We start from the raw sequence: 15819 nt of genomic DNA, 5'->3' as shown, positions 1-15819 counted from the left end.
CGCTACTCAGGGTTTTATGGCCTTGGCGAAGTCCTGTAAACTCTCTAAGCCAGATTTCTCATCTGCACAGAGTGCTCTCAGGAGGAGAGTTAGTGATGGATAGACGAACCTGTTAGGAGAAATGGATTTGAGGAGCTGGTTGAGGCGGCCAGAGCTTTGGCAGATGAGCCAGGGTGATCCTCCACCTCCTCGAGTAGCGGGGCTCCCACCTGAGTGGGTATGGGCAATTAGACAGGGAAGAGACTCTCGAGACTTCCAGGAGGACTTGCAGTAGACGGCCCTTACTGGAGGCACTGGAGGCTGCTGATCAGGGTGGTCACACCTCATCGGTGCCTTAAAGGGCTGTGAAGGGGACCTGAGAAATGGTGCTCCCTCCAGGGCACCATCTTGACAGGTAAACAAAACCAATGTGAGGAGGACGCTTCACTGCAAGGGGCAAGCCTGGCATCCCAACTCCTGAGCTCTGTGGAGGGCACTGTTTGCCTCAGGGTGCGCATTTGAGGCCCTAGACCACTGACACCCCTTCTCAGAGAAGGTTCTCTCACTGGAGCCAGATCACTGAGTTGCTGATTATGACCGTCCTTGCCAGCAGAACGGAGAACAAGCCTAGGAGATGAAATAAACCGTAATTGCTCCTCAGCAGCTATGACAATCCCGTTTCTCTTTGCCAAATACTCAACTTCTCAGCCTCCCTTTAAGTGGGAAGAGCATGCGACTCAGTTCCAGCCCACAAAATTTAAAGGGAAGAAAAAAAAAATTTAAAGGGAAGGATAGTGTGAAGGTTCTGGGAAAGCGTTTACTTTTTTTGATAAAGTGCTGCTGCCTCAGTCACTTCACAGAACTGTGACTGCTGCCTTGTGGCATGGAGGGAACAGCGTGCAAAGGATGGGAGGAGGATAAAAAGTCTAGGTCCTTGATGAACCAACACCTCTGACACTTAGAGCATACTTATGTCCAGAGTTTGTGTCAGGTGAAGGAAAATAAACCACTCTGTGGGGTCCTGTAAATCAGGTTGTGTTACTTGTGGCAGAGTACATTCTTAATTGAGGAGCTTTGTGAGCCTAACCAAAGGAATTACAAACATGCTTGAAGTACTTGAAGCACACTTGGGTCCCTTCTGTCTTTGGAGCCTCACCACTAATTACAAACTGATTCTCAGCCTTCGTATCTATGTGTTCTGCCCTCAGACTTTGGCTAATCAGGATGCTATAGACTGCCCTGCGTCACCTGCCTTCTGACCAACAGCCTAGTATCGAGGTTCTGAGCTGGAACTAGCTTGAAACCCTTTTGGCAACAGTCTGAACTGAAGAGAAAGCCCCTTCAGGTAGAGAAGTGGAAGCACTACTCTTCCTGGACAACATGGAGGAGATTGGTCTTTGATCCAACCTCCTGGCATGGTCCTGTGAGCACTTCCAGTCTCATGCCTCCTCTGAAGTGTTTACTCCAGCTTTACTCATGCCCTCCATACTCCCCTCACCCAGCCTCACCTCCCACACCTGCAAAGACACAAGCATGCCAAAAGAGTGCCACTCAAGAGGCTTTCTCCATTTTATTTCTTTGGGAAAAGAAAACAAAGTCTTTCCATCACATATGGTAGAGATATATATTTATATATATTTATATATAATTTCTTTTGTGGTTGGAAATCCCAAAGCTGAGTCTGTTCATATTTTTTTCTACTTTTTAATTTTTTTTTTTCATACTAACGCCTCCTCTTCCTCCTGCCCCTCTGGCCCAGGCCCAGGTTCTGGGGCCAGTGCAATGAAGGGTGAGTGGAATGGGCAGTGATTGCCAGGACAGCCCCCCACCCAGCTCAGAGAACTGGTAAGGGGCACCAGAAGGGGCTGTGCAGGACAGAGGCCATAGGGGCACTCCTGTTTGTGTGTGGGGTGCACAGCTCGTTAAACAGTCACCAGTCATGAGAGGAGGCTGGTCAGGGGTCGGGGGATTGCTCACAGTAGTTGCCAGCTCCCTCCAGCCTGCCCCACAAACCCAGTCTTGGGGGTGGGAAGGAGAGAGTAAAAAGAGAAATACAAGGGCCAAGGGCCAAACCTCCTCCGATTTTTATTGCTGGTGTGTTAGAAATTTGCCTTTCCCTTCTTATTTTGGGGAGATGGACTCTTAAGAGGGCCCCCAGAGGAGGAAGTGACTGGCTGCCCCAACCCCCACTAATGGCCATGCCAGGACTACCCTGGGCAAACACTGGGCTACCTCAGGCCTCTTGGACCCAGGGGTCAGTGATTCTCTCAGTTCAGCCTTGCTCTTCAAGAGCAATCATAGTTACCCCCCCACCCCCCAAAACAAGGGCCTTGGGCTCAGGCTTGGGCCCAAAGGAGCTAGGAAGTGGGCAGTGCACCAAAGATCAAGCAGTTTTCTACTGGGAGAAAAGGTGAGGTTTAGGGGAAGAGGTGGCCTAGGACAATGATGTTCTGAGCATGAAAGCAGTAGGCTGAGCACAAAAGCAGAAGGTGGCTGAGGGAATCAAGTGGGAAGACATAGGAAGACACCACAGACACCCATAGGACCTCAGAAAGTCGATGAGGGGAGTGCCTGAGAGGCAGGTGGCACTTAATAACTGTAGTTAGAGCTGGATAGTGGCCCTGGGTGAGGGATCAGCCAAGCAAATGGGGCTGTTTTCCTACAGGATCCTGGTCAGAGGGGTGAGGGTAGAGCTAAGAAGTCTCCAGGTGACCCTTCCCAAGAACAGGACAGCAGATCTTCCCCGGGTACCGAGCCTCCAGCCTCAGCCCTTATCTCCTCCAACATACACATATAGACATACACTCAGGACTAGCCCAGGCTAGAGACCTTGGCAGGGAGGGGCTAGGCAGGTAGCCCTCTCAACCGTAGGCAGGCCATCTGCTCCCACTTGTCCTGCCAATCTGCCCAGGGAGGGAGAAAAGTGCAGGAAACAGGGAGGCCAGGAGCCCAGACTGTCAGCTTTGGCAGACCCCATACAGTTCCCCTCAGGCTACATGGCCTAGGAGATTGGTACAGAGAGCATCTCTGGACACAGGGTGGCCAACAGTAGCAGCCCAGACCCACCCAGGGGCTGGGCACCTCATGGCTCTGCAAGGCCTGCCACCTTTCCAACAAGGGAGTGCCAAGAAAAGGAGCACGAGTTCCCCTGCTGCCTGGGCCCTCAGCCCCATTCACTCTGCCCTCCCTGCTTCCTCCTTGGGAGGAGGGTTGAGTGGGCTGCCTAGTGGGGCAGTGGTAGAGCTGGGAGGCACCCAGTGAGGGGAGGGGCCTGGTCACAGCTGCTTTGAGAACCTCTTTGGTCTGGGGATTCAGAGGACATGGGGAAAAGAGATGGCAGGGAAGGGGATACTGGGGACTCTGGCCTTTGACTGGGTATTTGTCAAAAGGCCACATGCCCAGGTAGGGGATCATATTTCTGTGGACTCAATGCGCTCAAGGCGGGAGGGGGTCCAGGCTTTCTTCTCCTCCCCATGTTGGGGTGTAGGTGTGCTGGCACCTCCCGCAGCCCCTCGCTCTCGCAGCCGCCGCTCTAGCTGCTGGTTGCGCTGGTACATCTCCACATAACTCAGCTGCAGCTGCTTCTGGTACTCAATGACCTTCTCCTTCTCCTCCAGCCACACTCGGCGCTCCTCTGCAAAGCTGGCACCCTGGCGCTCCCGGGCTCGCCGCTCAGCTGCCAGCTCAGCCTGCAGCCGCCCCACCTCCCGCCGCAGGGCCCGCGTCCCACTCTCCCCACCAGCATCCACCTCCCCATCCAAGGAAACCAAGGAGGCGGCAGCAGCCACCCCAGCCTGACGGCGCATCTTGGCCTCATCGCTCTCGCAGGTGGCCAGTGCATCCTGTGGCTCGGCCGGATCCACTGGGGTCAGTGCCGGCTTGAGGCAGGCAGAGGGCAGCTCTCCCTCACCCAGCTCCAGGCTGGCCTGTTTGCTGCCGAAGGAGTCCCTCAGGCTGAGCAGCTGCTCCTCCTTCTCCCGCAGGGAGGCCCGGCCCTCCCGCAGCTGTGAGCGCAGCCCAACAATCTCACTCAGCTTCTGGGACACATCCGCCTGCGAGTCCTTCAGCTGCTGCTTCAGAAGGGAAATCTCCCCAGCCTTCTGGCATACCTGGGCAGGGGCAGATGAGAAGAGAAGTCAGGGGGAAAGCAGAACTCTGCTTACCCCCACTCTAGCCCCCATATCCAGCCCCAGGGCATCAAGCTGCCCCAGGGCTCAGGGTCAGCTCATCATGGCAAAAAAGACAATGCAGGGTCCCCTCCTCAGACTCATGAGGATGACATAGCTAATCTCACAGGGCCTGGGACTGCTCTGGTCCTCACAGACACTGCCAACTGATGCTGCCACAATCTTCACTCCCCTTGTGATAGCTGTGGGCTGCTATTCTGGTTTTCTCCAGAGAGACAGAAGAAGGGGACACAGGGAGATGCCCACGCCCCAGTCTGCACCTCCCACTTAGTTTCCTCCATCCGGGGCAGGAAGTCGGCCTGTTCCTTCTGGCAGGCGGCAACCTTGTCCTCAAGCTCTTCCCGCTGCCGCATCAGCCGGGCTGCCTCCTCCTGTAGCTGCTTCTTGTCCTGCTGCAGCCGCAGCACCTGTAGCTGCAGGCCTTGCTGGGCACGCTGGGCGCGCCGGGCCACCTGCTGCAGCTTCCCACTGCAGCCCTGCCGCAGCTCAGCCAGCTCACGCTCCCAGGCCTTCTGACGCTCCTCCAGCACCTGGGCCACTGCCGCTTCACTCTGCTCCAGGCTACGCCGCAGAGCTGCCACCTCCTGCTCCTTCTCCCACAGCCGCTCCTCTAGCTCCTGGATCAGAGCACTGGGCGAAGGTGGTGAGCAGGCCGCAAATGGCAGGCCTCCCCCTCCACCCTCCCCTGATCCCAGGTGACCTGGTCGCCCCATGGATGAGGATGACCCGCTCTTGCTGGAGGCCCGCCCACTGTCGGACGTCGCCAGGTCCTGGTAGCCCGACCCACCACCACTGCTGCCACCACCGCTGCCACTGCCGTAGCTGGCAGTGCCAATGCGGTTGATGTGGCTGGTGGAGGCACTGAGGGGCGCCAGGTGCTGGCTGTAGCTGGAACTGTAGGTGGGCAGGCTTGTGAGTGAGTTCCGGCCTGAGTCTGAGAGGCCGCTCCCACCTCCGCCCGCTGGGGTCATGGTCCGAGACTTGTCCAGTCCACCCTTGAGGCCACCAGGGCCCTGTCGTCCCTCAGGGGTCCCGTTGGTCTGTGGGGGGCACAAGTTCTGCATGGAGTGGAAGTTCTTGGGTACAACAGGCTTGAAGGCCGAAGGCCGAACTAGCGGCTCTGAGCACTGCACAGAAGCAAGGAAGAGGGAGTGGGCATCAGGATGGGGCCTTAGCCTTGGCCCCAGTCTCTTCCCTCTGATCTAGACTTGTCCAGCCCCATCTCCACCCCCATTGGACCTCCATCCTGGGAGTCTCTCCTGGCTACCCCCTGCCCCTCTCACAACCAATTATCTGCCCAAGGCCCACCAGCTGGACTTGACCCCCAAGGCTCCCCAATCCGGCTTCTATCTCAGTCCCTAAAGCTCAAAAACAACCAAGAAGGCCCACTTCACCCTCTTCTCTGGGTTGCCAGCTATCCCCAGAAAAAGGCCTTGAGGACTGACCTGGTCTAGCTTGCCAGAGGTGGCCAGGAGCTTGGGTGGGTGGCTGGGCTCACGATACTGTGGTGGGGCCTTATCACTGCCCCCACTGCTGCTGCTGCCACCGCTGCTGCCCACCACGTTGCCGCAGACATCCGTGTGGTCGCTGCCCCGTAGCTCGCCATTGAGGTAGAGTGAATTGGCGAGAGCCTTGTCCTCTGAGGGGTAGCGGCCTGGCCTCTCCCTGCTGACCCCACTGCCACGGGGACCAGGGAAACTGCCCTGGTTGCCCCCACCCCCCGTGCGGGTGCCCACACTTTTCATGGCAAACTCCTGGGTGTGGGCCACCCCACTGCCCACACTGCCCATGGCCAGGCGAGGGTCTGGGGGTCCGAGCTCAGAGGGCCGAGGGGCGAAGGCCAGGAGGGGATCTCGCCCTGGGTCAGCACGCACAGGCAGTGTCTCCAGCTTCGCCATGACTAAGCCAGGGGGGCACTGTGGGCACAAGTAGGAAAGCAGAGAGAGATCAGACCCAGCCCCACCCCCACCACCCCATCCAAGCCTGACCCAGAACCACCTGATCCTGCCTTTCAGTGTCCCCTTCCTTACAGTGGGCCCAGGAGTTCCCAGACAGCCAAGGTAAAGGAATGGGGCTGGGGAAATAAGGACAACTTGGTAATAGGGGCTGCCCCTCGTACAGCTGACAAAGCCCAACCCCTAGGGACCATACACCCACCCTCCTAGCTTTGCTATCTATACTCAGTATTCCGCTCTTAACTCCCACCTCAGACCCAGCTTCTTCATGGGTCTGCCCCCCACTCAGTGACCCACCCACCCCCAATTCTTCACTGCAACCTCAGAACTCAGGTGTCCTTTACTCTGGGTCTGGACTCCTATATCCCAACCTCATGGGCTGGGAAGATGGGTTTGGAAGGGGACAGCAGTACCTGAATTCAATAGGGGACCTCAGAACTTAAGGGAGGGAAGCCCACCCCTATCCAAAAACTGGGGATGGGAGTCCTTCCCGGTCCCCTAACCTAGGGTGTTGCAGTCAAGGACAGAAGTGGAGGCTCACTACCGGCGCAGGATCCTCTCCTTGCCTCTCCAAGGGGGTGGGGGGCCGATGGGGCCTCAAGCCTGGGACCCTCCGAGGCCCGGTCTGCAGGGGCCATGTGCCTCACTCTCGCAGCTCGGCACGAACCAGCTACGCGACTTTGGACCGGCCGACCGAGCCATCCCGGACTGCAGTTTTCTCCTCTGCGAAATGGGAGGAATGGAGGACCTACCTCGCAGAGCTGCCGCGTGCCAGGAACCCCAGGGCAGCGGGCGCGGGACAGGACGGAGGTATTGGGGGTAGGGTGGGCGGTAGCTGCCTGGGCGGCGCGCAGCTGGGCCACCTAGGACATGCGCCGCCCCTCGCGGACGGCCGGGGACCGCGGTTGCAGCGTGTAGCAGGGGACCCTCCCAGAGGTCTTCCCAACTTGCACGCATGGGGGTCTGGCACGAGAGGGGCCCCTCCCCATGGTCAGTACCTCGGCAGAGGCCCCGGGGCTGGCTGAAGCCGGGGGAGAGGACGCAGCGCTGGCTGCGGAGGACGCCTGCCGTGCCTCCCTCCCGGCCTGCGGTTCCCACAGGTGGGCGGGGGCAGGGGCGGAGCCTCGGCGCCCAGCGGCGCCCAGGATTCCGCGCCCGCAGAACCCCTCCAAGAATTCACTGCCTTCGGGAAGACTTCCTGGATTACTCCCCTCCCCCGCTCCTTGTGGACCTTGACCCTGCACAGTTCACCGAGAATTCCTCGGAGCCCTTCTGTGGGCGTGCGTCCCCCTCCCCCAAGGCTGGCCCACAGAAGCAGTGGGGAGCAGGGCCTCGGGTTACCTGTGCTCTGGAAAGCCCTGCTTCCTGGTTCCTTTGTCTCAAGTCCGCACCAAGGAAACACCTGCCCCAGAGATCCTCATATTCAGCCAGGCAGGGGCTGCAGGCAGTGCCGGCCGCGAGCAGACGCTCAAATACAAGTGCCAAAAATGGCAGGGGGCGCCCTTCAGTCCTTTAAACCCTGCCTTCCTCGCCTGCTAAGGTGAAGGGGTACAGGTGGCAGTCCTGGGCCCCTTGAGTGATGTTTCAAACTGTCTTCTCTCCAGATGCCCACTTCTAATGTTGTGTTGAGGCTATCGGGTCCCAGATCAGGGGAGCCAAACAAAACTCTTGCCTTGCAGGTGTCTTCTGGCCACACCAGGAATTACAGCCCGAGGTGGCTGGAAAACTCCCACAAACCAGTCCGCACTTTTGTAAAATTCCATTCTATCCGCATTTCCCCCCGCCCCCCCCCCTCACCCCGCCTAGGTGTGGAGAACAGGCGTTTACCACCTTCTTCCCTTAAGCTAATCTGTTCCATACATCCCACAAGGCTGAGACATAGAGTAAGGCAAGAGAGGCACTTAGGGTGCAATTTAAGTGTAAGTGCAGGATCCTAAAAGTGAGTGCCTACTTTCCTCTGGTGCCCTAGGTGCTGCTGCCAAAATCTTGACGCTCTGCTCACTGATCATGAACAGAAATATGGAGACAGAATATCCTCCTCCCATCCTAAACATGACCCCCTTCTCTTGCCATCTCTGGATGCAGTGTAGGGAGCAGCTGGGGAGTCAAAAGGGTGAAGGCTGGGTGTCCTGAGGCTTAGAACCAGTGGGAAGATCTGGTCAGGAAGGAATAACTGACAAAACTTCATACAGATGGGGTCCAGGGGGTAGGGCAAGGGAGGAGTCTGGACTGGGACACCAGGATGGGTATGGCACACTTAACGTGACAGGAGGAGAATGTGTGGGCAAATGGGTTCTTTTTTGTTTTTGTTTTTGAAAATGGGTGCTTTGAGGAAGACCAGAGAAAGATAGCTCTCAGCTATCAGATAGAAAGAGAGACTTGGATCAGGAGCATTCAAGCGTATTGTGGGTGGAGTCCAGCATGGAGCTCCAGTGGCAGAGCCCAGAGCCTGGGAAGAAGTGGGAGCAGGAAGAAGACCAGGAGAAGGCAGGCCCTGAAGACCAAGATGGATTACACGTCAAGAAGGTAGGGGCACTCCTGGAGTTAACAAAGGGGCTTACTCATAAAATTGGGATTGGAGAGGGTGCCCTGAATTTGGCAGGTGGAAACATCACTGGTGTCTATGAGAATGATTTTGGAAAAGTGGTGCAAAGCAGAGCCAGACTACAGGAGTGGCGGGGAGGTGGGGGTCTGGAGGGAAAGATGGAAGAGTTCCCTTCTGAGAAGGCAGTAATTTCAGGTGTTTTGGAATCCAAGGGCTCTTTTCTAATTTTAGAATTTAACATGGTAGAAACCTGAGTGTGGTTATATGCTAAAAGGTGTCGACAGTGAGAAGATAGAACTAGACAAGGGGGTTTCACCAGAAGCCTGGGTGTGGGCAGGAGCAAACCTTGGGTCATGAAAGTGAGCGGATAATGTTTAGGAAGGTGCTTTGCAAACTGTAAGGTGCAGTACAAATATGCAATACTACCTTCCCTGAGATCCAGGAGACTCTGACCATAGATTGGCGCTGATCATATGCCACCCTGCCCTGTGGTTTCCCTGGATTGTGTGTGGTCCCCTGAAGGCCTGGGTGCCCAGAGTCCTGGATTGATGGAAATGAGGTCCCAAAACTGTTTCCTGAGCCTCCTATCCTTGTGGTCTTTCTCTGGGAATCATTGACTACCAACCCACTGCAACTTTCCTTGGAGCCTCACTCCTTGAAGAGCTTCTTATTATAATTCTAACCTGTTACCGTCAACCCCATGCAAATGTTCTCTGCCCCTTGCCTCTCCCAAGCTCAGACTGCTGCAGCTTCTTTCTACAAACCTCCAGCAGGGACTGGCAAGACAAGGGAGGGCAAATATCTCCCTGATAGTTAGAAACTGAGTCCAGAGGAAGGGTTTGAGCTTCATTTGTGGGTCAGGGTCCTGAACTAGCCCAGGTAGCTGAGTATGGTCTGCAAAGACAACCTCATGGCATTAGCTCAACAACCTGGGATGACAGCCTGTTGCCTGATTCTGCCTCTATTTCTGTCCTATCCACCCTCAGTGCCTGGGACATTACACACAGTATTAGTGGTCACAAAAGGGGCAAATAGACCCTATACCTGGGAGCTAGATGGGCAGGTCCTTCCATCCTTCAGTGACCACCCAGCCCCTCCACATGTGTGTCCCTCCCAAAGCCAGTAAACACTATACCCTTCCCTTGGGGTCTCAGAGCCCCAAGCTCAGCCCATTCACCCCCTAAAGATCTTAGCAGCCCCTCCTGCCAGCATCCTTGCTGGGGGCTTCTCACTGCCCTTTCTTGTTCTGTACTCCCTCCCCTGTGCAGCTACTAAGAGACTCTTTCTAAAGGGCAAAGCCGATCTTGTCCATGCTTTGCCCAAATTCTATTGCACCAGGTGCAATATAGACACTTACGGAGGTATCAGCTCCAAGTGGAAATCCCAGTTCAACTGATTAGGGATGGAATTGCATGTAGGTTATTCCACTTCGGGTTCTCACACCTACCTTACAGGAATCTTAAGAAGTGAATGTATTATGGGTAGATGCCTGGCATTCCTCTCAGCCCTCAGAACCACAGCTTGCAGCAGGGCCCCCAAGGACTCTCCTGCTGCTCATCCTATTTCCCTTGACCTGAGTCCCTCTCCACACTACACAAAATCTCTTCGCAGCTCTCTGTGCCCATTCTGCACCCTTCAAGAACCAACCCAAATACTGCCTCCCAGGACAGCATCCCTGATCTACCCAGGGGGAGGGCTCTTGGAGCACTTGGTTCAGGCCACTTCAGGGAGATTTCATTCTGGGGCTGCCCTGTGGGTGCCCCCAGGAGGGGAACAGGCCACAGAATTTTGGGGTCTCTGTGCCCTGATTCGGAGGAGATGCAGAGAGAATGCAGGAGCGAGAATGCTAGTTATAAGCAATGCAAAGAGGCAATGAATCCCGATAGGAAAATCAGGATGGGCTTCCAGGAAGAAGGACTGAGGGAGAAAAGGTTTCAGGGGCACTATAGGGCTTTGGGGGAGGGGGGTGCAGAGGTCTCCAGAACTTCTTGGTTGGGATATGTGAGGGGAGATTCATCTTCTCTTGGCGACAAAGGGGGAAGGGGCCGATCCCCTAGATCCTGGCCCTGATAAATCCCGGGTTTCAGGGCTGAGGGGGCTGATAGCGTCCCCACACACACACCCCGACCACACACGCGCGCACACACGAGCCTCCCACACGGGAGTGGGGGGTGGTGGCGGGGGGCGGGTGTTCGCCCCCACGGCCCGCAGCGCCAAAAGATAGAGACCCCAGTCACAGGCCATCCCGAGGAGGTGTCCGGGGGGATCTCTGCGGTGGGAGAAATCCCTCCTGCACCTCCTGGAGATCCTCACCAACGCGTGTGGCCCGGGGGGGCGGGGCGCAGAGGGAAGAGGTGACATAATCCGGGCCGCACCCCCTCCGGCCGCCACCTTCCCCCAGGCCCTGCGAAGCATCCATGACATCATCGGCCTCATCTCCACTCCCTTCATCCCTGGGATCCCAGCAGTGGGACGCTCCCCCTCCCCAGCTCCGGGTCCGACCGAACGAGCCTCGCGGTGTAGCGGGCAAGGCGAAAGGTCGGAGTCGAGAGGGGCGCGGCGGTGGGTCTGCCTCACTTACTCGCTGCCTCAGGGTCCGGCGCGGGGTCTTCGGCGCTGGCGCCGCCGGCCCGGCTCGCTGGCGCGGCCAGAAGCCCGCCCGGCGGGGCGCGAGGCGCGGGCCCGGCTGCGCTCCGCGCCCCTCCCGCTCCCCGCCCGGGCCCCGCCCACCCGCGGCTGCGGCAAACGCAGGTCCGCCCTCCAGCCACGCCCCCCAAGCTCGCCAATCCCTGGGCTGAGGCGGGGCCCGGTGCCTTAACCCCTTTATCGCTGCGTCCTGGCCCGCGCGTGGGACACCTCTAGTTCACCCACCCGCCTTCGGGTCGCTCTGAGCCTGCCCCGAGCCCTCTGCACATTCCGTGTTAACCCTCTATACGCTTGGGCGCAGCCCCCCAGTCTCTCCTCTTAAATCCAATAGGGCAGACCCTTCTTGAACCCCACATCTTTGGCGACAAGGAGGAACTCCTCTGACTTGGGGAAGGGGCTCTAGACGCCGAGCCCCGCGCCCTATTCCTCTTTCGCTCCCGCTCTTCGGGACGAGGCTTCCCAGCGGACACCTTGAGACCTTGCTACTAGTCTGCAAGGTGGGGGCGGGGCGAGCCGTCGGGGGTGGATAAGACACCGCCCTTGGAAGACCCGCCCAGGCGCGGGGAGAAGCCGGCGGGCATTTGTAAGGTTTTGAGGGTCCTTGGCTCTGTCCGTCAGCAATCGGAGCCGGTTTGAGAAACTTGATTCTCACTGAGGATCACCGTCGTGGGGGGAAGGGCGGGCGACCAGGTAAAAGACGTACATTACAACTGAGCAGGGTTTGACTGCTTCATCCTGTGGCCCGAACCTGGCAAGATGCCTTGGCCCTTCATAGTGAGAGGGAATAAGGCGGTTGTGTCTGATATGGAGTACCAGCTTCGCACACGGTTGCCAGGTATGTGAGAGAGGTGCTCATTCCGCCCCAGGTGGCCCAGGACTGCCGGGAGGAAGTCTGTCTGGAACGGAGGCCTTCACCTTGAATAGGATAGACAAGCAAGCCAGGCCTAGGGTTCAGCATTAGCAAAATCTTTGAGGCACAAAGGATCTGACTTAAAAACTGCAGTTTCTCCACTCTGCTGGCATGTAATCCATAGTACCTCTACTGTTACAGATGATTTGTTTGGTCAGCTGTCATTCTATTTAAATAGTTTTTATTTCTGTCTGTTTCCTGTTTTCTGAATTTTTCCATATTTGCTTTTATCTCCCATAATGATTTGCAATGCAGAAAGCCTGTTTTTAATTCTTCTGGTTGTTGCCATTAAGTTTATCAAATAAAAATGCAGCTTATTTTCACAAATTATTAAAGTCAATGACAAATCATTCATTTTTATGTTCCTCCTGTGTAATGAGAAATTTCCATCTCTTGGCCTGCTGCCCTCACACTACTTACTTATATTTGTCCACTTAATCTAGGATGACAGACTCAGTTTTTATTTATACTTTTTTTTAAGTCACAAAATCCTCTTTTTCAATCATTGTTTTGGCTTTTGCCAATGATTTGTTTAATTGGTAACGTCACTGACAGTTTCTTATGCACTAATTTTTCTATTCCTCCTTCAGACCCATCTCCCAACTTGACTAGTGATTTCAAAGTGAACTCCAGGATGTTACATTTTTCTAAGTCTATGCTCTAGGTGAGAATGCCTTTCTGCTGTCCTCACACACAGGGTGGCTTAACTAGTTATAGAATTCTTGAATCTCAAACTTTCCCCCTCAAAATTCTCTTGTCCATATCCCATTGTCTTTGGCTCTTAAAATAGTAGCAAGTACATCTGAAACTAATATTATATGTCAATTATATTGTAGCTCCAAAAAAAGGTAGCATAACTGGATTGTTTTCTTTTAGGTGAGCAACTTGCCTGGTGCTTGTTGGAATTTTTCTCTACTCTCAAAAGTAAAACATTTTGCCAGTATAAATCTTAGTATAGGCATTTTTCTATTAAAATTTCAGAAATAAAAAAAGTCTTCCTTTCAACTGAGAAAAGGTCTCTTCTAGTATGTTCTTGTCCATTCTACGAACAGATTGTTTTGGACTTTTTTTCTCCTCTAAAATTATCACATTGGATTACCACTGTCAATTAAATCTCTTTGTCCCTTTTCTCTAAATCCTGGGGACAGTATCTCAAGTTTTTGGTTTTCACCATTACTGATTTAATTTTCACAGTTAAGGGTATTCTATTTTCTCTAATAAAACATTTCATTCTGTTCATTTTATTTTCCTTTCGTTTTTCCATCTACCTTTGTCTTGATCTCAACTTAATATCTTTTTATAGTTCTCTGTTCTTATGTCATTAACAATGTGGTTTTGCATCTTAGGAACACCAGAAAAGTAAGAGAATACCATATCTGACTCTGTTCTAATGCATATGGAAACACTGATATTTAATAATATTGGACCCTTTTCTGGGAAATACAATTACAAAAACAATAAAAATGTTGAAAATACTATCCAAGAAAGATGTCTGAAGCAGGTTCAAGACCTAGATGGTTTAAAGGAAGACTTCTTTCAAACTTTCAGTGATCAGATAATCCTCACCTTGGAAATTTCTATCATAGCCCAGAAAAGTAAAAATGGTATTTCATTTTATGAAGCCACCATTCCCTTTATACCAATTCCCAATAAAGGAAGAAGGACAGAAAAAGAACCAGTCATACTGATCAGTTTGGGGTGGGGGGATCCTAAATACAAATCAAGGAAATAAAATTAGATATTATTGTATAAGAACTTAATCCATGACTGTCTTAAATGAGAAAAAACAATCCTCAAAATAGATGCCAAAAAGTCATTCAAAAGTAAATACCCCAAAGAACTCTCATAATTAACTAGGAAAGGTTGACATTAAGATTCAATATTTTGTGCTACCTTGACATCTGGTAAAATCCAGAGGGCCTCCAACGGCCTAAACCAAAAGTGGCCCTAGTCAAACAATCCTCCTTAACAAATGGATGAGGTACAGATTCTGCTTATTTCTGAGTACTGTAGTGGGTCTCAGTTCTCTATCAGCCCTCAGATTTATTTTAAAAAGCCAATCATAATCATATCCCCTGCAGGAACCAGGGGGCACTCACCCTCTTGCTGCTACAAAGCTGGCCTCACATAGTCTCTGGTTGTTCACTCTATGCCTCAGTGCAACACCTCTGTGGTCCTGTGTAGCTTGTGGTGTTCTCTCCTGAGCTGTGAGTATATGTGTTGTCAATATCACCTGCTCAGTGCCAGGTATTGTGTTTGGCTATCCCCACAATCCTAAAGTGAGAATCTCTGCCTCACCAATGGGGTGAAGAGCAAGTGATCAAAACAAGAGTATCAGATTAGCAGGAAAATTCCCTGGCGGTCCAGTGGTTAGGACTCCATTTTTACCACCAAGGGCCTGGGTTCAATCCCTGGTTGGGGAATCCCACAGATCATGAGGAAGGCCAAAAAAAAAAAAAGAGTGTATCAGACTAACAAAAATTAAAACTCCATGTTGGTGAGGCTGTAGGAAAATAGGAACTTGCAAAATATTTTTGAGAGTATAAACTGGAACAGTCTTTTGGGAGGACAACTGGGTGATTTATTAAAATGAGAAATGCATTATATCCTTGAACCCAACAATTCCATTTCTGGAAGAAATACCATACCATCACAAATAATATGATAGATGTAAGAAGCCAGTCATTGACATAATGATTATAATAGTAAAAAAAAAAAAAGAAAGAAAGTTTTTCTATTAGTTTTCTATTAGTAGAAGATTGATCAAGTGAATAACAATGCAACAACGCAATGCAAGTCCAAAAAATCAAGTGGCAGAATAACATGTATACACACTATACTCTTAATTTTTCTATTATTTTTAAAAGAGTATATATGTACATGCATAGAAAAGTCTGGACAGATACACACCAAACTAATAACAGTGGCTACCTTGAGATGGTGGGATTTCTGGGAGCATGGCAGAAGAGAGGACTCTAGGCACTTTGGTAATGTTTGCATTTTTTACAACAAGCATGTGTTACTTTTGTTTAAAAAAAAACAACAACATTATTTTAAGGTAAAGAAGTTTGCCTGGAAGAATAAACAGGTGAGGAAACTCTGAAAATTTATAAAAACTATTAAAATATTACACATTTGCTCAAAATTCCCTGCCCTAATGGAGCTTTCACTCAAGTAGGAGGAGACGATAAGTAAAATATACAGTGAATTAGAAAGTGGTAAGTACGAAAGAGAAGCTGAGATTGCAGGGGATCCCAATTCAGAATAAGGTAGAAGGCCTTGCTGAAGAGGTGCACTCAAGACACAGACCTGGAGGGTCAGGAGCAAGCCTGAAGTAAAAAAAGAGACTTCTAGGATGAAATCATTTTATCTATAGTAAAATGAGCTTTTCTTTTTCAATGTTTTGTTTCATTGTACTAACTAAAGCTTCCAGATAGAAAAATGGTTATTTAAATATTATTTTAATTGTAGTTTTTAATAAGATCAATAACTACAAAAAGAACTGCATTGTTATAGATCTACCTTTTTTGGGGGGGGGGGTCCATGCCAAGGATCATGTAGGAACTTAGTTCCTTGACCCAGGATCAAACCCATTCC

The 15819-nt window shown here is 52.5% G+C and overlaps 1 protein-coding gene across 7 annotated transcripts; it reads right to left on the bottom strand.

The window, feature by feature from the left end:
- Window positions 1–1524: 1524 nt before the first annotated feature.
- On the bottom strand, window positions 1525–11404 carry LZTS3 (leucine zipper tumor suppressor family member 3). Of its 7 annotated transcripts, none has more exons than XM_043478876.1 (6): window positions 11248–11396; window positions 7463–7523; window positions 6625–6844; window positions 5612–6082; window positions 4427–5293; window positions 1525–4088 (listed from the first exon to the last, which is right to left on the bottom strand). In XM_043478876.1, exons 4-6 carry the CDS (start codon window positions 6062–6064, stop codon window positions 3390–3392), a joined length of 2019 nt encoding a protein of 672 aa, XP_043334811.1. In that variant the 5' UTR covers window positions 6065–6082; window positions 6625–6844; window positions 7463–7523; window positions 11248–11396; the 3' UTR covers window positions 1525–3389. The 7 variants fall into 7 exon arrangements, with proteins under 7 accessions (XP_043334811.1, XP_043334813.1, XP_043334812.1 ...); XM_043478878.1 differs by having other exon boundaries at window positions 6663–6844; XM_043478877.1 differs by having other exon boundaries at window positions 6666–6844.
- Window positions 11405–15819: the final 4415 nt, after the last annotated feature.

Source organism: Cervus canadensis, chromosome 10 (genome assembly GCF_019320065.1).
Source record: "Cervus canadensis isolate Bull #8, Minnesota chromosome 10, ASM1932006v1, whole genome shotgun sequence".
In the NCBI taxonomy this organism is placed as follows: Eukaryota; Metazoa; Chordata; class Mammalia; order Artiodactyla; family Cervidae; genus Cervus; species Cervus canadensis.
The sequence above is the reverse complement of the archived record's forward strand: the minus strand, read 5'-3'. Positions and strand labels throughout refer to the sequence as shown.